Source organism: Idiotropiscis lumnitzeri, chromosome 4 (genome assembly GCF_059441095.1).
Source record: "Idiotropiscis lumnitzeri isolate Australia: NSW breed Sydney's pygmy pipehorse chromosome 4, RoL_Ilum_1.0, whole genome shotgun sequence".
NCBI classification, from domain to species: Eukaryota; Metazoa; Chordata; class Actinopteri; order Syngnathiformes; family Syngnathidae; genus Idiotropiscis; species Idiotropiscis lumnitzeri.
This window is the reverse complement of record NC_142394.1, coordinates 27546230-27570521: the sequence shown is the minus strand read 5'-3', so window position 1 is coordinate 27570521 and position 24292 is coordinate 27546230. Positions and strand designations below refer to the sequence as shown.

Genomic DNA, 24292 nt, shown 5'->3' with positions numbered 1-24292 from the left:
AACAAAATGCCATTGAGGTTTCTGAAAAATATAAAAATAATTAATAATAAAAAATCATAATTATATATATATATATATATATATAGTTATTTTGAACAATATTTAAATTTGCTTTTTTTCATGGTTTGCTGAACAGCCCGAATATGAAACGTTTAACTGCCGAAGTGCACAAAACATTTTGGATTTGAATGAGAGCGGAGGACACACGACACTGTAGACAGGAGGCAAAAGACATAGACATATAATTATATCAATCAAAGTACTTATACAATATTGTACAATAGAAAGGTCAGTCCAGAAAACAGACGAAATCCTCTTTAAATAAGTGCAAAATGTTAAAGAAACAAAGAATTGTAAAGCATATTTAGAAAGGATTTTTTTTTCTTTTCTTTTCTCCGTCAACCACACAGAAAGATTGACTTATAATATTTATGATGATATAGTGTATATACAATTCGAGCTATGTACAACAACAAAAAGAAAAGAAGTGATGACCGTGCAGAGCAGAACGCAAATGCGCAAATGGGCTTCAACAAGTGTCGAGGCGCCGTCAGGGTGATCGTTCAAGATTCCCACTCCCACACACACACGACTGAAATGTTCTCATTCACGTTAGACAAACCCTTTCAGACGTCATATCCAAATAGGGCAACCGAAATTTGAATTCCAATAGCGTGCATGAGAGCATTATATGAGAGTAGGTGAAAGCAAAAAAATATATCCAGTGTTTGTATTAGAGCATTTCAGTAGTGTGTGTGGGTGTGTGTGTGTGTGGGGGTGTTTTCGTAGTGTGTGAAGTGTCAGTTGTGTAAATGAGCAAAAGGAATTTGGTTGCATGTGCCAACAAAAATCAATTGCAAAAATGTATGTAAGACCATTTCAAATGTACGTATGTTTGTATCCGTGTTAGAGTGTTTCAGTCGTCCACATATGCAAAATAAAAAAAATAAAAAATAAAAAAATACATTTCAGAAGTGTTTGTGAGCATTTTAGGACGGTGTGTGAGAGTTTCAGTAGTGCCTATGAGGGCATAAAAATCTGTGCGATCATTTCATTTGAGAGAGTATTTCGGCCGAACACGAGTGACACATTTCAGTAGTGTGAAAATGTTTCAGTAGTAGTGTGAGATTTTTAGTAGCCTCTGAGAGTTTCTTGAGCGTATATGAGTGCAAAAGAGCAAAATAATGCGTATGTCAGCAGTGAGAGCATTTCAGCGTAATGTGAGTGTCAGTAAGCAATGAGAGTGTTTCAGTAGTGCCTGTGAGAGTCGTTCACTAAAAATGACGCAGGGAGCATTTCATCATGTGGGAACTTCTCAGGCGTGTGCGAGCATTTTTGTAGAGCTGTTCAGTTGTGTTGATAAAAAATGATGTGGTAAGTATGAGAGCATATCAGTAGTGTTTGCGTGCAAATAATACAGCAGTGGGTGTGAGCATTTCTTTTGTGTTGTGAGAGGATTTAAGTTGTGTGAGGAAACAATTTCATTAGTGTGTGTGAGAGCGTTTTAGTAGAGTGTGAGGGTGTTTTCGTTTGGGTAGTGTGTGTGAGAGCGTTTTAGTAGAGTGTGAGGGTGTTTTCGTTTGGGTAGTGTGTGTGAGAGAATTTTAGAAGAATGTGAGTGTGTTTTTTGGTAATACGTGTGAGAGAGTTTTTCAGTAGTGTGTGAGAGGGCTTTACTTTTTTTTTTTTTTTTAATTTACATTATCGTTTTTATTTTCTTTTGACTTTCCACCCCCCCCCAGTCTGTTATAATGACTTTTTGGAGGTTTGTCAGTTTTTATTTTGTTTTGATTAGTATTATTTTTTTTCTTTTTTTAATATACACAGTTTCTGTCATGTGAAATATTTTAATGAAATAATGAAAAAAGTGTTGTGTAATCAAGTCAAGTACAAGTGGCAAACTTTTTTTTTTGTACAGGCGTGGTGCAGCAAAACAAAATCAAATGAAACCAAAAGCTCATTTGACAAAGAAAAAACACAGCGGTATTTTTTTTCCACGATGACGAGTCCCACCTTAAGTTTTCGAGGCGCAACATGCTGTTTTAGGAAATATTCGTTTTGTAAAAGCATTTTTGTTTGTATTTGACTCATTTCTGTTATTTGGTTAGTTTGGTTGACCTCGAATGACCTTGATGTGTTTCGGTGGCGTGTGTGAGACAGAATCGTGAATTGTGTCCCTGAGGTGACTTCGCTTGCAACACGTGCGCACGCCATTTTCCTCACATGACATTTCGAACGTTGGTGTGGACGTGCGCTTCAATCCCGATCGCTTTGCACATTTTACAGCGGTCGCCGTTTTTTTTGTGTTTTTTTTTTTGGAATAAGTGCAGATCGGTGAAGAAGTCAGGAAATTCCTCAAAGAGTGGAGGCTTGGGTGACCCAAAAATAACCAACAACTGATGTCTCTGCGTGTATTTGGATTCCGAGTCTGTGACTGAAGGCTTTGGCGCGGACGTGAAAAATAAACTGCATTTGAGACGAGAGCAGCAGGCGGTCGCAGGCGAGCGAGCCCGTCACTCCGGTGGAGGGTCAAGCGAGTTGCTTGGCGAGAGTTGAGGCGGCTCCAAAGGACACGCCGACCTAAAGTGCTTGCAAAATGGCCACCAAGTTGGAGTTGCTCTGACTGAGGGTCCTCAGAACAACAAAAACAACCTCTGGAAGTTATTTTATTGGCGGGATACACACCGCTAATGTATATTTCCCAGTTTTTCTAAAAAAAAAATTTAAAGAAAATTTGTGCCGATAGAACTCGCAGGTGCCAAACCACTGCTATGTAGGGGTCCACTGCAATTGGTGTCAAGGAAGTAAGTTTCTTTTCTCAAACGGAGAGTTCTTTGCAAATTTGCTCATTTTCGCCTGGGCACGTATGCTTCTCGCGTCTTTGTAACCAAACTACCAGAACTAGAGCTACCTACCACAGTATTAGTTCACGCACAAACACGAGCAAATCAAGAACCACAAAGATATTTAAATAACATTTAAATGCTACACTTTTTTTTTTTCAAGCAGAGGCTGTGTTCGGAGTCATTCCCTAATCGAAATTTTCAGATTGAGGACTATTGGAGTTGAAAAGAGCAAAATAAATCTGATTATTATTATTATTATTATTAATATGATCCTTACTTTGCTCACCTATTAGTGAAATTAAAAATTGATCGTCAAGTAAATTTTGTCATTACTGTTGCATAATTATCAGGCAGGATGAACTCCCGTAATAAATATTGAACAAATAAATCAGTCCTAATAACATTCGATTACAGGAAGTTGAGTGTATTTTACAAAATAACGCACTTTGATGATGGGATGTGGTTCCCTCTAGTGGTGTGCAAAAGCATTACTGAATTAAATGTGCAATCTTTTTTTAATCCACTACACTTAAGAACGGTTCGGTTGTATTTAACTTTCTTTGCATTTGATCTTTCATAAGGTCTTGCTTTCAAATGTTGAATTTCTATTCAATTTTCATGTGCTATTCGTTTGAATTGAAAGCATTTTTTTTTTTGGTGAAAGTGCATACTGTTACAGCGGCTTACAATAATATTTAATATACTTTGAAGAATTAAAATCTTTGTCTTGTTTGATCTGGGAAAGTCCTTTGAATTGACCAATTGTAATTATCAGCTGCACATGATTAAAATGTAAACTGACGTAATTGTACCCTCATTTCAAACGTGCAACCAAATTAAGCAAATTCAAAAATTATATAACCACAGGACCTGGAAGTATCCTTTCGGTGGCATTTTTGAAAAAAAAAAAAAGTTTGATGACATGCAAAGCACAGGGCCGTGGATGCTGGGGGGCTCTGGCCCATTCAACTCCCCCCGCCCCCCCTCACCCCTTTTGCACGCTACTGCATTCAGTGCATTTTTTAACTACTCCATAAAATGGCAAAGTCACTCAATTGAATAGGGAGTGATTTCAAACACAGCCTCAGTGCTTCTTCCGGATTTTCACAGAACGGAAATCACTTGATGCTGCGCTGGCTCTCATTCACTCACACTGACACACACACACACACACACACACACACACACAGGAGAAAAGCATATAAAAACAGTAGGGAGAGTCTATTAGATGAGTCACATGGTACCCCTTCAGGTCCCAGAAGTCACTTCAAGAAACGGTTTTCTTCCCCCCGAGATCAGCCTCCTTGCGGTCCATCCTCATATACGGCTCGAAAGCCGAGGAACCGCAGCCGTAGGCCGAGGTCAGCTCATGATGTGCGCCACCCAGCAGCGGCACGGAGAAGCAGAGGGAGTGCGGCGGCGGCGGCGCGACGGCCAGCCGGGGGGACGGCGGGGTGCCGGCCAACGTGTGCAGGGGCAGCCCGAACGTGGCCCCGGGGAGGGAGCTGGGGGGGGTGCTGCTGCTGCTACTGCTGATCCCGGGCGAGCCGGAGGAGCCGCCCCCGGGGCTGCTCAGCAGAGAACCGTTGGCGGGGTGCGGCGGAGGAGCCAGGAGGGGGCTTGGGGCAGGTGGAGCGGGGCCCGACAGGAGCCGGCCCTGCTCCAGGAGACGCAGGATGTTGCAGGTGGCCAAAGACTCGGAAGATGATGACGTGCGCTTGTCCGAATCCTTGCTGGTGTCCTTCTTTTGTTTGGTCCGACGGTTTTGGAACCACACCTTGACCTGCAGTGGCCAGTAGACAAACAAAGAGCAGCCTCAATATTGCCTTTGGAATTTAGTCCGTGATCAAGGTCCTCTTCACGGGTATTTTTTAAACTTTGGACCCTTCAGGTCTGGCAAATAAACTATAAACAACAACAACAAAAAAAACCGACACACAAGCCGGACCAGGTTATAAGCCGCAGTTTTCGAAAAAGATTCGATGTTTACGGCATGTACAGACGATTTTGTACTGTGAAGATTGTTAAAACAGCGCCTTTTAACACGGCAGCAACTTTAATAAAAACAGAACAGACCCAAGAGAAAAAAAAAATTATTTATTTATCATATTTTCTGAACTATAGAGCGCCCCCTACTGGTGAAAGAAAAATCTACAGAAAAGCCGCACTTTTGTATTAGCCACATGGTTCAAAATCTAGGAAAAAAGTAGCGGCTTATAGTCCGGGAAATACGGTAGTTTAATTTGCATTCAAACCGGAGCCAGGTAAATGCTAACGCTAATTGTAGCTAACATATGTTTTATTCATTGTATATCAAATTGGCTACCGTGCTTAAAAATGGCCGAAAACAGCAAATGGTGATTAATGTCGCAAGACAGGTGCTTGTGACTCTCGCGCCTTCTAACATGAGCTTAACTGCTCAAAACGCTGCCAAGCCAGCAACACAGCAGAGCACTTCCTGTTAGACTTTGAAACTCACACAATTTAACAGACGGACGCTAAGTTACTGATCACTAAAGCAGGTTCACGAATGAACATCAGATTCAACACTCGAACAAACCACTCCGGTCAAACGAACTACGCCTCAGTTGGTACGCGCATGTTGCGTTGCATTGACGCAAAATGCTCTGCGCACGCAAGCTAGCATCAGACTTCTGTAGCAAATTATGTCAACTAAACTCCTAAACAACATTATTCAAACACAAACAAAATGAATAAAAACTCTTAAATAAGAAAGGGGCGACATATTTCCTGACTGTGATTTTTTTTTAACGCCACAAGTAACAATTTTCGCTAGCCTGTCTGTAGCATTTTGTATAATACGTTAGCATTGCCATTCGTTGACTTTTGTTTGATGAAATGAAATATTTCTACTACTCTTTTGTTTTCTGTGTGAGTTTTACAGCAAATGTCTAACACAAATAAACAGCTGGAAGCTAATTCACAATTTGGAGAACGGTGCTAGCGCCAAAACAGGCGCTAAGGAATATACTGCACAAAATGTATAGCACATAAAAGTTAAAAAAAGCGTTGTACTGAGATCAATCTTTAACAATGTATGGTGGTGATTCTTCTGCGCGTCACTCGAGGGAGCGCACACGTACAACCGTTGGACACTCGCCGGGATGGCGAAATCTAATCTCCAAGGAGCAAAGCGCTGCAAACTCCTGCCGCCCTTGTCGGCCATGTTTAATGCAGTGTGCCGCGAGTAGTGTGTCAAGCGCATGCGAAAAGTGGATCCCGAGCGACTGGCACGCCGATCCCTGCCCCCGAGCAGATCAAGCGTTTACGTGAGACGGTATCAGCGCGCCGTGAGGGCGGAGTCATGGTGAGCCTCGGCCAAGTGAGCTCATGAGTCAGCTGGCGGCCATGGCACGTATAATGAGATTGCGGGTGGCCAAAGCAAGGCCGGGGAAAAGTGCGCAACAGCCAACGTTGCGTGGAAAGCTCTTAGTACGCGTCCAGGCGGGGGCGAGGGCGAGGGCGAGGCCTACGCTACTATCTATGGCGAGGGATTTGATTGGAGGGAAACTGATGAGAGGAGAAGAAAGCAAAGCTGCCTTTGCTACATCTACACTATTGCACGTAAATCCTTTTTAATGGGATCCAGGGTTCAGCGCTGGGGCACAGATTATGCCGAGGGGCATCTGGATCTGGCCTGACCTGTATTTTGCCCCGGCCCTCGGCCTTTGCACACCCGCCCCAACGCACTCGCCAAGAGGAAACGGAAGTGCCCTCCTACAGTGGCACACAACCTGAACATGAAACAGTGATGGCGAGTAACTACCGGAATTTCTCGTCAATCGTGTGCACCCTCCAAAAAAAAAATAAAGCTTTTTTATTGTCCACTGATTTGCTGGTATCATTTATTATACTTTTAAATATGTGAAGCAAGCTTGTGTATGAAATATCAAATATTAAAAAAATCAATCAATTAATTAAAATTAATTAATTACTAAAACAAAAAAAAAGAGAGCTGCCCAGGGCTCCAGACTGCTCGTTAATGGTGGCATTTTGCTCCGGAAATTTCCAAAAGTTCAACGATTGCGTAAATTATCAGATTTAAAAATGTGTTGTTGTTTTTTTTTGCTATAATGACTATTCTTGAATATATTTTGTTATTCTGCATCACACTTAAGCCCATTTATAAGGAAAGTAGTAAAAATGATCGTCAAAGAAATATAGCAGCCGTTCAGGAAAATTGACATATTTTTCCGACATTCCCGATGGCCACCCCGTCCCCGTTTACAATATTCGGTGACGCCACATCTGCAAATAGCCAGTGGCATGCCATTATGAGCTCATGAGCAATCATACAGGCTAAACGCAGGAGACAAGCACAGAACATTCCTTCCTTACAAGTATTACTTATTTTTCGCACATGAAACGAAATAAGAATTTATAAGGCAACTAAGGCCTTGTTTAGCTACCATGCTGCGACCGCAGCGGAAGCAGGAAATTAAAACAAATGGCCAAACATCTTATTGTGTTATATACATTTTATATTACATATGTTTTAATTATTAAACATTAAATGTGCTGGAAAAAGTTTTCGCTCCTGGTAAACATCTATTAAATGTGAAAAATAATCCTCCTTTCTAATTTTTTTTATTTTCTTATTTTTATTTTTTTTTACTTATTTATTTGATTTTATTTTTAGTTCTTTTTTTTTTCTTAAAATCGACTTTTGTAAAATGCATAGGGTGGACAATTCTGGATCCTTTTTTTTTCATCTATTAACATCTATTAAATGTAAAAAATAATCCTACTTTTTAATTTTTTTTATTTTTATTTATTTTACTTATTTGTTTTTATTTTTATTTTATGATTTTTTTTCTTAAAATCGACTTTTGTAAAATGCAATGGACAATTCTGGATAAGAAAAATGCTTATTAATCATGGAAAATTACAAATACTTTGCTGCTGTACTTAAGACAGTTTTCTTCGGTCAATGTATTAACTATTTTTTTTTTTGCATGTGTGCCAAAAGCTTACATTTAGTGTTACGCTAACCCTAACCTTCTTGGATTCAAAATCAGCGTCTAAATTGTGTGAAGTGCCAGATGAGAGGGACAAGAGGAAAAAAAAGGAGTGGCGGCAGTGAGGTTAAATTCAAGGGCAGTGGGACACGAGTGGGTCAGTCGGGCAGAGGTCAGCCAATCAGGCGCCGTGGATACGCACAGCTGCAAAAAAAAACACAAAAAAACTGCACAATCCAGATCAAGACAACGGACTCTGAGATCAGTGGAATCCACGACGCTGTTCGCCGTGAGCGATTGCTTCGACGTTTAGAAAGCCTGACGCAAAAACAAAAACGCTCTTTCCCACTTTGCCGCAACAGAAAACTTGATCCCGCTCTACTGAGCAGCATGTATGTGAATAACTTTGCTTGTTTTTTGGTACAAGAGAAGGATTAGTGAATTATTTGCTGATAAAAAAAAAATGGAAGGAAAAGCAGTAATGACAGAAAACTAAATGATCAAACACGTTCGAAGTGGAAATTTGTTCCCGTGCTGATACCAACTCACGGGCACGGTCAGTAGGAATTTTGCAGATTTTTTTTCCATTTTTACTTGAACAAATTTTTTATTACTTCCACGCCACAAATCTACCAGAGTGTAGTTGTTTTTTTTTTTCATATACACTTTTTGAAATATGACCGATCAGAAATTATGATTATGAATGATGACAACTTTTTGTTGGTCTTTGCTCTTGTAGAAATTTCAACTGAATTAACGCATTTTGGGAATCACCCCTACCCCGCCGGCCCCAAAATGATCAATTTATTTGATCCTATGATATTTAGGGGCACACCTGGTTTAATTGGCGTTAGGATTACAATGATAATTTTTTTCTCTTGGACCCAAAAAAGTTTGAGAAACTACTCGTGCCGACTTTCAAGCTAACGTGTGAATTGCTATCGGGAATTTCACGCTAAAATTGTCGATATGGTGACTGAAATTGCTTGGCTGGCTAACATCGGGGAAATTCTGCACACACATATCAAAAATGCTCAACTTTACAAACTCAAGGCCCGGAAAAGTCAAAAATGTGAAGCCGGGAACCCTTTGAGGGAAAAGCCCAACTGCGATCTTGCAGGAGACCGAACGCCTCCCGATTGGCAAGGCAGTGCCAAAAAAAAAAAAATAAAATCTCTTGACAAACTAGCGACCTTTGGAGTTCTCACCGGGACCGGTCGCCATCAGAGCAGCCAGGTTCAGCCGGGGGTTAACCCCGTCTTATAGAAGGCCTGATAGATATGGCCGCCCTAATCCCTCCTTAGCACAAAAGCACTTGGGACAGTTATGAGGCCCATCGCCCTTCCCCCCCTCGCAATGGGTCACGCCGGCCAGAGGGGGCGCTCAGGTGAGCCTTCGCCTGAAACGACATTCTCGCCACAGCTGGGAACTGGCAAACTATTCCGATTCAAGGACGGTTCATGTTTCAAGAGGAACAATTTAATTCAGCGAGATTCCGATTCGATTCGATTCGCGGTTTAATTGGAGGGGGAATGACGCGAAAAAAACCTTGTCAGTACTGTCAATGTGGCAAGATGAAGCTCTCCAGTTAAAGATCATTAACTCATTTAATCCCAGAAATTTTCACGAGAGGAAACCCCTCAATTGCAGCATTTTGGGGATTTTGCGAGGCCAACAGAATATTAAGTTCAAATGCTATAAAAAAACGGAGCTATGATGTGAAAAAAAAAAAAAAAAGGCTAAGACGTATAAATACGTCTACGGGAGGCGGGACTACGTTTTTGAAAACGTATAAGTATGATTTATGGATTGAATGAGTTAAATATGCATCTTGATATATTTTAAAAAGTAAAATATGTTGAATCTAAATTAAATTTTTGCCACTCCTAATATATATGCATATATGTACGTCTATAAACTCTACTTTATTATGTGCTACCATTTTTAGGGATTTTTTTTTTTTTTGATTGCCGGTCTTGTTTTTAGATTCATGGATTCAGTGCCTTTGAAGACTTGACGGAAGCACTGGATGTATTTGATGGTGAGGCGTGTATTCCGCAAGTATTCCAAAGAAATGATCAATAAAATCTACAAAACAGCAACAGAGTTTTAAATCTTTTTTTTTTTGGTGGGAGGATTAGTTTTTCGATTCAGTTATTCAACTTTTCCAGTCAACTTTTTAGCGACCTCAACTGGTGCTAAATTCAAGGCCATTTTTTGCAATGAAAATAAATTTGCCTGACAATTTTTCCGAGGAGAAAATCGATATCCAAACGAGAATTTGTCTTCCCTTTTCACTAAATTGCCTCTAACACGTAAACTGAAGTGCTTGTGTGGCAAGGCCAAGCGTGCTCAACTGTCTCGCTTCCTGTCGCCATCGTTGGGGACAGTCGGGCCAGTGTGCGTCATGGCGGCTGCTCCTGCGGGCCAGACGCCGCCTGCTTGGGCCTCGACGGAGGACAATGCCAACATGGTCCGCCTTTGACACACGCCACTCACGTCATGTCGCGCCCAGGCTGGAACACAACGCCACCACTTCGTGGCGGGCAGACGTTGTGTCATGGCAACAACAGCCCATCCACACACACAACTGCTCAAACGTCAGGCAAAGTCTACTAGAACAGCTGAACTTTATTCTGGCCTCCTCTAATAACATACATGGTAATTCATGGAAGACTCGAAATTTTCTGTATTTGCATACATATAATAAAATGTATCAATGTGAATAAATTAAGGTTATTCGATCCAAGCACAAGATTTGTTTTTATTTTTTTATATTTTTTATTTGAATTGTATCCACTGTATGCCACACTCACTTAAAAGCAGGCATTCTCAAAACTTGGAGCCCAGTGGAGAATATTTTCGAGCAACCCTCCTCATAATTTCAAATTGCACCCCTAAATGCCATAAAGGAATTAAAAGTGCACTAAAAGTTGCATTGTTACAATAAAAAAATGTATCAAGTTAAACCAGAATCTTCATAACAACAAAAACAAATTCATTCTCATAATAATCTGCCTATGTTTCTCCACTGAAAATAAATATGTATGGATGTATATACTTTTTTTTATACACCTTTTAGATTTGTTTTTGTTCATGCAGGGATGTACTAAATTCAAAAGTGTTAATTCATGATTGATGGATTGGAAATGTGGAAAATTTATGTATATTTTATGTATATTATTTTAGGATTTTCCAAGGCAACTCAGTTTGAGTTTACGACATTCAATAATATAAATACAACTTTCAGGATGCTTATGGTTCATTTTTTAGAATTAGATGAAAATACAATAATGACAATGAAAGGTCCATCCTTATAGCGTCAGGTTCTTGATTTAAGATAGATATGGAGTTATTATGAATGAAGTATATTTTTTTTCTTCGGAATGTGTGATTTGTGCGACATTTGAATTTCCATTGACAGGCTTCACAACGTTGTAAAGGCGGATTCAACCAACGAGAAAAAAGGAATGTAGATAAACACATGACGACTTTTTGCTCCGTTTTTAATAGCTCAAATAGCGAAGAGCTGAAAAATAAACGCATCTTGCGTATATGACGAACCACACACTCCATGTTTTTTTTTTGGGCGGGGGGGCTTTTTTGTATGTGTTTTGCAGTGGTGGCCTCTGATTGGCCCGCGACTCAAGTAGGCAAAGCCAAGCGAACCAATGGAGGAGCGCGTTGGCTACGCGTGGTAGGCGTGTCGCGTGCGTGCGTGCTTGCTTCTCACCTGCGTCTCGGACAGGTTGAGCTGGCGGGCGAGCTCGGTGCGCTCGCGGCCGACCACGTACTGGCAGCGCTGGAACTCCACCTCCAGTCGGTACAGCTGCTCGGCCGTGAACGAGGTCCGCGTGCGCTTGGGCCGGTCCAGGTCCAGACCTTTGGGAAGCACGATCTCGCGGATGGTGCCTTTGGCGTCTGCTCATCCCCGCCGCCGCCGCCAGGGGCGCAGCAAAAAAAAAGGAGCACACTTACGTCATCATCGTCATTAATGTCCTTTAGCGTTATTGTTAATAGCAGCAGTAGAAACATCAAAATGGTTTCGATTGATAAGATTATTACTAATGTTAAAATTGTAAATTAATAATATTTATATACTTAAATGTATGACTTTTTTGGCTCGATGTACAGCATACAGTGGTGGTTGTCTTAAAGTGAGCAGTTTGAGTTGAGTCGTAGCAGTTGTAGTATATATCATGTTTGAACATACACTACTACTACTATTACTACTACTAGTACTACATCAACAAGTTTTTATTAATGACAATTATTTCACTTTATTATTTTCATTTACGTTACTTAATTACTCACTAGCCAAACTATAAAAACTAGTACTATTTTCTCGTTAATAATATTAATAATTGTTACCATTTCTAATACTACTAAAAATAAAATTGTATCGTTTGTGTGTGTAATCTTACACATGCAAAATTAATATTATGCAATATGTATACTGTATATACTTGATATAATAATATTATTACTATTATAATTATTAACGTTTTACTGCAAGTACAAAAAAAAGTGTGTGTTGAATTTACACAATTTTACTTTATCATGTCCCTGCACAAAATAAAATAATCTGGCTACAGATCATTTTTAAGTAAATATATAAAAAAGAAATTCTCTGCACCCAAGATGCTTTGCAACTACTTAACGAAATTCAATTGAGTAAATAAAAAAATAATAATCAGTGTAGCAGCAGCATAAACTTTGTTTAAAAGTAAAATATTATTGTTACTACTACAACTGCAGCTAATAATAATAACAACATACACATATTTTTTAAACAAATAGATACACATACTTAGACACTCACACATACACATATACACATATATATATATATATATATATATATATATATATATATATATATATATATATGTGCAATAATAGCAGTAGTAACAACATTATTATCTGCAATATTAGATTTCTATTACTAAAATAATAAAGTGTACTCTTCTCTTGAACGAACACACGGTAATAATATGTACCTGTTGTTTTGATGACTTATTGGACATTCATATTATCTAAAATATTCCATATGTAGACGACCTTTTGCTCCCAAGGAGAAAAAGAGATCGTATCAGTCATTTTCACCTACAACAGCATTTTGCATCATCCCCTCCCACCCTGCCTGAGTGTATTTCAGAGGAGGAACAGATTCAAGTGTCAATTTGTTGCTGTTGGTCAGACAGAGGTGCTCTTAGTCTTTGTCCACAGCATGCTTTCAAGTCATGAAATATGGAACCCGGCCACTTCAAAAAAAAAAAAAAATCAACAGCCACCCTGAATTAAACATGATGCAAGCAAATCGTTGAAATGAGGCGAGAACACGTGCGAGATGGGCACAAGTAGAAAACACACACACACACACACGCGCAAAAAAAAGACGTCAAGCAGCTTGCTTGCTTGTTGGCTAATAAGTCTGTTCATTGTTTGCTTGGTTTGCAATTTTAAGGCCAAACGTGACGCAAAAAGCGACGAGGAACAGTTTTGTTGGTTGTTTTTTTCCTGGGAAGAAGAAAAAAAAAACAACGAAAGCGAGTGCGCTGAACTCTCAGTGACCCCGCGCCTTTAAGAATAAAAATAATCCACGGCACACAAAAAAAAAGTGGAATAAAACCAAACGGGAAAAATGAATTCGACATTTTCTATCTACAAATTTCACATTTCATTAATTGCCGTTTTTCGAACCTCACACCACAAAAAGGATTATTTGGCTTGAGGACGCAAATAAGACACATTTGTTTTGGAAATAAATATGTCAGGTGCAGCTATTGGGTTATTTTTTATCGTAAAAAAATGGGGCACATATTGCATGCGGGCACTCTTTCAAACGTTTATTGCACATTTCACGCATTTCGCGCTAATTGTGCTACGTTCTTTTAGATGAATTATCCATTTCATTTCAGATGTCTTGCGAACGTATACGTTGCTTTTGCCTTTCGATTGCGGAGTGCTAAATTACACTCTTAAGAAAAAAAACAAAACACTTTTGGTCCAAAATTGGACCGAACTTTCCGGATTGTTTTGTACAAAAAAATACCCAACAGCGGTTCTGTTGGGTTTCCTTTTTTTTTTTTTTTTTTTTACCAAAATTGTGATTGTTTTATTTATTTTTGTTTTTTTAATCTAGCAGGTTTAAATGGTTATTTCTTCAGAAAAAAAAATCTTCTAAGACTGTTTATTTTTTTGCTCGGTCTGTTGGCCTCATAAAGCGTGGACAGCTAAATGTCAAATTCCTTAAAACAACGGGGCTGTTAAAACAAAAATATATCAAAACTGGATTAAATACTGGATTAAATATAAATAAATAAACAAATAAAATGATTGGGCTATTTTGAAGCCGATAGTTGGAAGGGTGTAACATCACCGTTGTCAAACAGATAACGAGGCGCTCCCACCCCTCTATTGTTTTGTCTTCTTTGTATATTAAAAAAACAAATGAAGCGTTTTATAAAGTTCAAAAGCGAATTTGAAGTGACCTACTAAATACATTTTTATTTTTTGCTAGGGATGACGAACTGGCGCACTCACCCCTGACCAGTATCCGCCGGCAGTAGTCGGGGTCCACTCCCAAAAGTTTGTCGTGGGCGTCGTCGGGCGTGGACGACGACGTGCCGGGGGCGTCGGGCGAGCTGTGCAGAGGCGAGCGGCACAGCGGCTTGGCTCCACCGCGGTGGGGGCTCCCGTCGCCCATCGCGGCCTCATCGAACATCATGTACGGCTCCTTCCTCGCGTCCTCCCTGCTCTCCTTCTTCTACTGCTTCTCCTCCTCTTGGAGGGGCGCGAGGGGCATGGCCTCCGCTCCTCTCCCCCACGGGGAATAAAGCAAAAAAAAAAAAAAAGAAAGAAAGAAAGAAACCACTCAGCGTGGAAGCACCTGGCAGACAAACGGAGGGGACCTCAGGTGTGTGGCCGGCATGACGCGGAAGTGGAGTAAGGGCGAGCCCAGCCCGGCCCGGCCCGGCCCGGCCCGGCGACACTACGGAAGCCGAGAATTGGCCAAGGAAGGCAACCAAGAGCTGAGGAGGAGTGAGGCGGGCGGGGGGTCGGGAAGATTTTGGGCTGGAAGGGGAGGCGGCCCACCGCCCCTTCACACACAAACACACACGACTCAAGTGAGTGAGGCGAACAGGCAACTTTGGAAGTGCAAACGATTGACTGGAAAGCGAAACACACCCGGGCACCACCAATTTGTCATGTCCACCGTCTTCCGTTAGGGTTCGTAAAAGCCACTTTGCCGGCTAAGTGACGTCACGTCCGGCTCTTTCCTGATTGGCTCTCATTTGGAGGCGAGAACGTGAAGAGGTGACGCCTCGGTGGCCCCGCAGCCGGAAATCCAAATACGGGCCGAACGGGAATCCCCGCCCCCAATACACATTCACCCACGTACACGCTCACACACGCGCACACGCACACGCTCTACGCTACTCCAAATAGGCGTATGTTGAGAATGTCGTAAATCGAAGAAACGCTCGACTGGGTGATTTGCTACAAAATCGTTACAATTCAAAAACATGAAACAATGAGTAGATTGTCCCCCCCCCCCGAATTTATGATAGAATAAGATACATATACAAGGGTGTGCAAAAGTCATAAAATAGAGAAAATATTTACAATAGACTTATTTTTGTCACGTTACTAGGTTATAAAAACTAGTAAAAAAATGAAGCATTCATCATATAAAATCGGTAATTTGACCGATGTAATACAACTGCATGCCTACTTTTGCACCCCTCTGTATATTTAATATATACGACACAACCATACACACATCATTGTATGTATTAAATGATATGCAAGTAAATAAAGGGTTGCAGGCTACAGTTGGATACGTATAATTGCAAACCATTGACTATAATTTCTATTTTATATTGTGAAAAAATGCATCATTATTTTATATAATTTCTTATTAAAGAAAATATTTTTAAATAAAATATATATTATGATGCAATGTCATGCACAGGTTAAGCAAGTTAAGAAATATATATATATATATATATATATATATATATATATATATTGGCAAAAATTCATCATATCGAGAAATCTTACCTTGTTTATATACATATCATCATATGCATATGCATATGCATATAATGTGCCACACTAAGTGGCACATTGACATGAAATTGATCATCGCAATGCTTCATATGAGAGAAGAAGAGCAGAGGGGTGTGGGAAGATTGCAGTGCTTGCAGTCACGAGTGGGCTTGTTGTCATCTGTTGTGATGTGTGGTGTTGCATAGTGCACCTGCGGCGCCTTGTTGTGACGCTTTCGCAGCAAACAAGCGTTTTTGTGCGGGGATGATATAAATATAGTTTTGCTTTTTCTTTCTCCAAGGTCGTAATTACGGCACAGTGCGGAGGCTCGTTACGCCTTTCGCCTGGCCTAATCTCAGCCGCCATCAATAGTAGCTGTCAATCAAACGCCGCACTCAGCAGAGACAACAGGAGGCTGATTGCTGCACACACACTCACACACACCCACTCATACACGAGCACACACACGCCAATTCACTGCTGCCACAATTTTTTCAAATTTGGCTTTTGTGAATATACTCTAATGCTGTAGTGCATTTTCACTTATTTGGGCCAGACAATGTTTTGTTGTGTGTGTGTGTGTGTGTGTGTGTGTTATTTTCGCCATGCGCCGGTGTTTTTGTACCACAAACGGCTTCTTTGTCGAAGCTTTGCAGCCACAACGTTGCCAAATTATTATGCATCAATTGCTGCAAATGTAAAAAAAAATGCGCGCGTCAAGCAAAAATAAATTGAACACTAATTATGACAATGAATTGTTCGTGAACTGGACGATCACAAGCAGTCACTGCCACTTTAAATATTTGTCTCAGAAAAAAACGTGTTTTTAATCTAAGTAGAATTTTTATCATTCCAATCTTTTACAATACAACTAATAGTTGATGATCTGATGTATTTCACCAAATTTCAGATTATATTCCATCCTCACACGTGCACACTTTGGGGTTTGGCATGCAATGCTTGATGATGATTATGAAGACATTTGTGGAGTCTTTGAATCAGCATTTTGCTGCAAAACGACAAAGAAAAGACGCGTAACGGCAGTCACAAAAAAAACATGCTTTACCATATTTTCTGCAATTTTAACGTTAATAGAAACTATTGCTTAAAATCCCATTTATCAGATCCACGATTTAATTTTTGCGGGAGTAAAAAAAAAAAAGCTCTACTCTCGTTGCAAAACAGATTTTTTTTTACATGAATTTTAGAAACACGTTACATTTTCTTTGTTACCATTCTAGCGCCTAAGACGTTTTTGCTACGTCTGTCAGTTAGAGGGGGGAAAAGATTCATCTGTAATTGATATAATTATTAAAAATAACAATCCGTTATTGGAGCATTATGCAGCCCTCGAAACCATCACAAGTAATTATTTTGTGGCGCGTCAATGTGTCCTAATGGGCACTTAAATACCTTCGGCAGCCTCAACTGCCACCTAGCGTGCATCCGAGGAACTGCAACAAGTCACATGGAAACACGTTTCTTTATTGGAGACGACACAAAATACAGTTGGACAGTCACTAAACGACGACTCCCCGTTTAAGGCTCAACGCAGGAACACAACAAAACGGAATGACGAGGATTTGACAGTGGCAACGTTGTCTCCATAGCGTTGCTTCTCCTCGTCCTCGTCCACGACGAGACAGGAAAACAAACAGTAAGGAGGAAGGCACTTGATGAACACAAACATTGAACAGTGCGAGCTTTTGCAACATTAAAGGGGGCGACATATTTTATTGGTGGTAAACAAACATTTGATGCCTGCCCACCTAATCAAGTACATTTATTTTGTAGTCAGTCTATTTTTGATCCTGCGTCAGTGAGTGAACCTTTTCGGCTGATTGACTTACACAAGGGCTGCACAATATATCGAAAAATATCGCTATCGCGACAATGGCTTGTTCAATATGTACATTAAAAAGACATGCCTTAATTTTCTTATGCAATTGTATGCTTTTATCGTAATTTGAACAGCTGGATGCAAACTTAAATGGCCATCGCCACTCAGTCGTTACAATTAATTGGCTAAGAACACAATGAGCTTGCTTATTCCACCACATGAAAAAAATTATACTGCTTTCATTTTATAATAAATATATAATTTCTTTAGGTTCATGTGAACTATCGCGATAATTGTTTTTCCAATATCGTGTCGAATAAATGCTGTCACACATTAACGCAAATGCTCTCGTTCGTACGCACGCACAAATGAAATGTTCACACGTCACATAAATCAGATAAAATGTAGGTAGCAGCAGCCTGAGAGTGTTTCAGAAATGCCTGTGAGAGCGCTTCAGTGTGTGTGTTGGGGGGCATTTTGCTCACACATTTCCAACCGTGTGTGTGAGAGGCTTACGTTGCATTGAATTTTGCAGAACACGCATATTTTAAGTTAGTTGTTCGCTTCTATTAAGTGGCAAATACAGTTCCACTTGGTGATGTTGCTGCGTTGCGATTGGCAGGCAATTTGAGTTTGGCGTTTCGACGCCACTTAAACACAACATAGCATCGCCACAGGTGGAAATGCTTTCATTGTTGCTAGTTATTAAGACATCTATTGTTCAAAATAGGGGAAACAAAAGTTATATTTATGATAAACGGGGCGGTTTGACTATTAACTCAGAAAAAAAATTGAATTAAAGGTGTTTAAAGATCACATGAGAGTTCCTTTGCAGATTATTTCCTATTCCAAGTTGATGGGCCACTGCTGCCCCCCTGTGGCCAAATGGCGCAAGCTCAAGTGCGAGTTGGGAAAAGAAGGCAAAAAGAGGCTAGTCACTGTTGTCACCTGTGTGTGTGTGTGTGTGTGTGTGTGTGTGTGTGCCAGTGCAATAGAGTATCAGTCAAAGCCTTGCCAGTCGCTCTGCTCCGAGTCGTATTCCAGCTCGACGCCGATGCAGCGGACACCTTCCAGGAGCATGGGCGTGCCGTGATGGCGGTCTGAATGGAAAATATAAATATAAATAGACTGAATATATGAAATGTATCATGTAAAAAATAAGAAAGAGAGAAAAAAAAAAGACTGATCGAGTGAAACGAGACTCGTACCCATGACTCTGGCGTGAACTTTGACCGTGACGCAGACGTCATCGTTGTCCTCACTCAGCAGCTGCACCTGCTCACATAGAACGCCCTCCTGCTGAGCCATGTACTCGCACGTCACCTTAAGACCTCCTGCAGGTGGCCAAGGACGACACACACACACACACACACACACACACACACCATTATATCTCATATTCACGACTAAAACCGTCTCATACGCGTGACTGAAACAGTCCCCCTAACACAGGTGAAACATGTTTTCTCACACACACACACACACACACAAACACACACAAATCAGATATGTGGACTTCTACAGCACATGTTGAACCAGAGCCTGAATAAGTGCTTCAGCTGTGGAAAAGATCCTGCTCCCAAAGACCTCACACCCTCAGGAGCTCAATAACAACAGGCCGGTGGCACTGAGACATCTCATCGGATATAGAGCCCAGAGAGACGGGCCCTTGTCCACTTGCGCCCTCGAGTGGGTTCCTCAATCAACACATTCCAGTTTGCCATCCACCTCACCAACTGACCACAGTATGTAGGACACATGACGTCAAGCCAGCAGCACCGGGGCACCACAAGGAACTATCTTGAGTACTTTGATGTTCATACGCTACCAGAGTTGGAATATGATTAATATTTTCATTATTATTATTTTTCTTTTAAATAAAGATGGCCACAGCTAGCGGAAGAGGTTCGCCAGCAGGTGGGTCCTTGAACAACGTGTTGTGAGAAAGTCTCAACGGCGAAGTTAGGTACCTCTCCACGCTTAGGCTGTTGCCAAGGCGATAAATATAAAGGACTTTGCTGCTTCTGTATCAGAGCATGGACGGCGGTGTCCCGAAAACATGAACAGGAACACGGGACACCTTTTCTGTTCATGTTTATTTTTCGTGTAGCTAAATAACCGTTATTGTGTTAGCATATCTTACACCAATTCAGCCTGTTCTTTATTATTTTATGAATGTTATAAATTGCCTTCCAAAGATGAAATGTCTGTTTTTGAGCTGGTATTTTGTAAAACAAATTACCCGAAAAAAGTGCGACTTATGCGTGTTTTTTCTACCTCATTATGCATTTTTTGGGCTACTTCGACTCATTGTCCTGAGTGACTTGTAGTCTGGAAAATATGGTAACTGAATTTAAAAACTAAAAGTAAAAAAAAATAAATAAAAAACTATTAAAAAAATTATTAAAAAATTTTAAAAAAATTATGTAAACTAAACAGTGCTGGACTATTTCTTTTCTTTTTTATTTTTAAACTTTCCCCCTCACCACACAAAAATGTTTCATAAAATGCGAGTGTCAACACAAAGATGCTGAAACACTATAATTTATATGCCAGACCTGAAGGGGCGCTGTAACGCTGCCACAGGAAGTCCCAGAAAATAAAGAATAAGAAGCACGTGACACGACATGCAAGGAAAGAGTTTTCAGATTCATCTATCGTATTGGGTTTAATGTGGATGAAACGTTGACGTTGTAAAAAATTCAATCAGGATTCCGTGTGGTCCGGATCTCAAGTTTGCTCACCTTCAGGAGCAGGCGAGACATCGATGACGCGGAGGTGGGGGCTCGGCGTTGGCGCCAGACACACGTCCTTTCCGAGAGCCGGGACCTCAGGCAGGGTGAAGGCGATTTCGTAGCGGTGCTGCGCCTTCAGGAAGCCCAACTAGACGTAGAAGGCGGGAAATTCAAATCAATTGGACGGCCCAATTGCAAACCCGAGTTGATTTTGTGTGCCGATGATCTATGATTGTGCTGAGCTTTCCTTTCCCCGCAAAAGAAGATTAAGCTGATCAAACTTTAATCTAACCGTCCCGACGACAGCTGCGGCGGCAAGGTTAGCGTCACCTTGACCAGGAAGCTGCCGTCATCCTCCGCCGTCACCATGACAACAGAGTCGTGTAACTTGTCGTCGAAGTGGACGTGAGACAAGGTGCTGGCCGCCGGGTCTTTCTCCGAGAAGCGAACGCCTGCCGTCTTGGCAGAGCCTGCAAAAAAGCAAGGAAGGACGAAAAAACTAAAACATTTGAGACAAAAAAAAAAATGTCTTACAATAATATTGTTAATATACAATAATGCTAGCACATAATCTAGAACGCCATAGACAGGCTAAGGAAACTAAGAAATGCGTTGACTGGATGCATTTCAACTGTGTTAACATCTTTATATATACAGGTGAAAATGTCAAAAAATAACAGATGTGGTTGCATAAGTGTACACACCCTCTCAATTGGGATGGGGCTGTGCCCACAATGAAGCAATTGCATTCAAAATCTTAAATTGGAGCCATTACACACCTGCCATCATTTAAACTGCCTCAGATTAACAAAAAAAAAAAAGTTCAGATGTTCGAGTAGGCTTTTCCTGTCACTTTCTTTCTTTGCAGCAAAAGCCAGAAAGTGTCGTACCAACACTGACTGGGATTTGGAATGGTTCATAATTCCCTCCGCTTCCACCAAAGCTTCTGCTCAAAGTAAAAAAAAGACGAAGAAAAGCAAACATCTGAACACTTGAAATGGTGGCAGGTGTGTCGTGACTCATTTTAAATGAGCTGGAATGTAACTGGTTCAAAAAGTAAGATGTGGGTGTGCACACTTGTGCAAGTTAATTTTTACCTTAACTCTTAATTTTTTTTTATTTTCAATTGAGCTGTGCAGATTTTGGGTCCCATTTTTAGAGCCACTGTAGTTCCTTCTTGTTGATCTGCTGATCTGCATCATTTCTACGTACTTCCTTGGAATCAATTACTACTTTCCTATCAGCCAGCGCTTTGGCAGCATCTTGTTGTTTCCAGAAAAAAAAAATGAAATATGCCAATATTCCATGAATTATATTGTTTACTTAATTTGTCAATTAATTATAAAAATAAGATTCATTATTTTTTCATCATAAAATAAACTATTTTGCATTCTCTTCTGCATCAAGTGTGTCCCCTCAGCACTCCAGTTTGCCTTCCACTGAGCTAATCCCACACAAAAGGAGAGCAACACATGTGGAGACAAACGCATACGAATGCACTCGTGGCCCACTGAACTGGCTTACTTCAGATGAACTCCTCTCGACATCTGCCCCTAATCCAAGGGCTCTCGAACATCAGACATCGGAGATAGCAAGATTATATTTGATTCAAGAGCAACACAAAAAATGCTTGACAACTAATTCCAGATGAACACACCAGAAACACACTTTGTTGCCTTAAGGGGTGAACATTTGGTTTTGAAGTGGTCCCCCCCACCCCTGTTATATATTATGATGCTCAATTTGGAAATTCCGTCTGTCGGGAATACTGTCAACACTGACGTGACACGGCGTCAATTTCCAGGAGTGCCGACCAAGTCGACAGGAAAAAAATTGCCCCACGGGTGCACGGGGGGGCGACGTGGTCAACACTCACTCTTCTTCTTAGCAGCGGCGGCGACATCAGCCATGATCCCGGGAATGAGGTGCAAACTCCGTATCACAGCCTGGCCATCGCCGCCATGGCGTCTTGCTGGAGGAGGAGACAAAAAAAAAAAAAAAAAAGCAATGATGGAGTAGTGGAATGAGAAACTAGCGAGTGTGTGCCTGACAACCGTGAGGCGAGCTGTGCTGCCAGTGGAGAAAAACAAGTCAATAAGAGGATTAGCATGTTGGTGGCTTCAGCCCAAATCATCAGCATCATCATCATCATTGCCTCATCATGAGTGATCCCCGACCACGACTGGAAATGATCCAATATTACGCCATTGGTGTGAAAATTATTTATATATGACAAATAATCTGTCCAACTACTTGAAATTGGTTGATATTGTGTAAAAAAAGAAGGTTTTTTTTGTATCAGTACACAGCGTTAGTAAATTAATAAGAAAGCATCTTGAATAATAAATAAATTAAATAAATTAAAAAAATCAATGCAACCTTGCTCTTATTTTGACAAACATTTTATTCTTTGCTGACAACAAAAAATATTTACGTTTGTGCTGAAGTACATTTAGGATGAGTGTTTTTTTTTTTTTTATTTTACAAAGGAAAAAGGGAGTCGAATAGGCATTCAGTGTTTCTTTCAACACAAGCATATTCTACTTAAATATAGAGTACGAGAGATGCTAACGTGCGATGGGTGCGATCCAACTATCGATAATATCAATAAAGATCGATATACCTTAATCCCATAGAGTTGTGCTATTGAATACGTTGACTGAAATTTAAATAAACATCGTGATTGTATTTGAATATACTTTAACTTTAGAGCATTGATTGTGAAACGGTTACTCTACTTCTTAGTTGTTTCATTTACAAAACAGCAAATTAATTGAAAATCAATTAATTATTTTCAACGTTCTAAAAGCGCTCATTTCCAAGTTTTTAATTCATTACAAAGTGGGAGAGCACTAAACTATCAAAAGTCAAGTAAATTCATTACGTTTTAAAAATGACCTGACAATCTTAATTATTAAAACGTACAAGCGATACTTTATGGGTATTTACGTATCCTACAGTATTGCGCACGACTACTGCCCACCAGAACTGAATGCAAAAAAAATCCCTGAAAAAAAATAAAAAATAACATGCTCGGACATGAGTGCCATTGACGGTCCATTGTAGAAGCTCACAAATGGAACTACACAGTAAAGCAACGTTCACATCCCAAACACGGGCGCACTGTTGTATCCGGGAAGTCTTTACTCGCGTACGTAGCCCAAACACACGCTGAGTGCGCAGTTACACTTACAAGCAGTTTTTTGTCTTGTATTTTTCTACAGCGTAGGTTCAACTCGTCTCCTCACGCCCCTCGACACTCCATTTCCGCGTTTGGTCACGTGGTCTGTCCTGGTAACATAGTCACGTGGCGCTATCCGCTGGCGACTTTTGTCATCGATTTAACCAGTGTTTTGTGACGTCACGACCCACGACACACACTTTTTAAAAATATATTTTCAAATAAAAATGTGTTTAATTACGATGGCAAGCAGTAATGCACGTTTTTGTGTCGAACGATATATATTTTACAGATGCCGACCGAGCTCAGGTAGGATCCATAAAAGCAAGAGCAACGTGTGATTTTGGCGCCATCTCGTGGAATAGTCAAGTAGGTGCTAGGTTTCATGAGCGTTAAATAATGTATTTTCGCGTGTATGGAAAGGCCTGTGTCAAAACTCACAAGTGAAAGTCTGCCAAAAACGGTGTAGGCTAGTTTGCGGTCCTTCTCAATGAGCTAACCAGTTAATTGCCAACATTTTAGGCTTAAACGTCCAGCCACGTCCACTTGACTATTTACCAAGACTATAATTCCTGTCTTTTTTCTTTTTTAATGCCTCATCATTTTGTGTTATTATTCATGTTTTGATACCTCTTTCAAAAGTACTTTAGTTCTTT

The 24292-nt window shown here is 40.5% G+C and overlaps 2 protein-coding genes across 2 annotated transcripts; both read right to left on the bottom strand.

Annotated features, from left to right (window-relative positions):
* Window positions 1–225: 225 nt before the first annotated feature.
* vax2 (ventral anterior homeobox 2) lies at window positions 226–15280 on the bottom strand. Its single transcript, XM_088294832.1, has 3 exons — window positions 14372–15280; window positions 11559–11746; window positions 226–4629 (listed from the first exon to the last, which is right to left on the bottom strand). Exons 1-3 carry the CDS (start codon window positions 14553–14555, stop codon window positions 4114–4116), a joined length of 888 nt encoding a protein of 295 aa, XP_088150958.1. The 5' UTR covers window positions 14556–15280; the 3' UTR covers window positions 226–4113.
* A 2064-nt stretch (window positions 15281–17344) lies between these two features.
* On the bottom strand, window positions 17345–23763 carry adisspb (adipose secreted signaling protein b). The gene is made up of 6 exons (XM_088292409.1): window positions 23649–23763; window positions 22332–22427; window positions 20786–20925; window positions 20465–20603; window positions 18929–19054; window positions 17345–18820 (listed from the first exon to the last, which is right to left on the bottom strand). Exons 2-6 carry the CDS (start codon window positions 22363–22365, stop codon window positions 18720–18722), a joined length of 540 nt encoding a protein of 179 aa, XP_088148535.1. The 5' UTR covers window positions 22366–22427; window positions 23649–23763; the 3' UTR covers window positions 17345–18719.
* Between the last annotated feature and the right edge of the window lie 529 nt (window positions 23764–24292).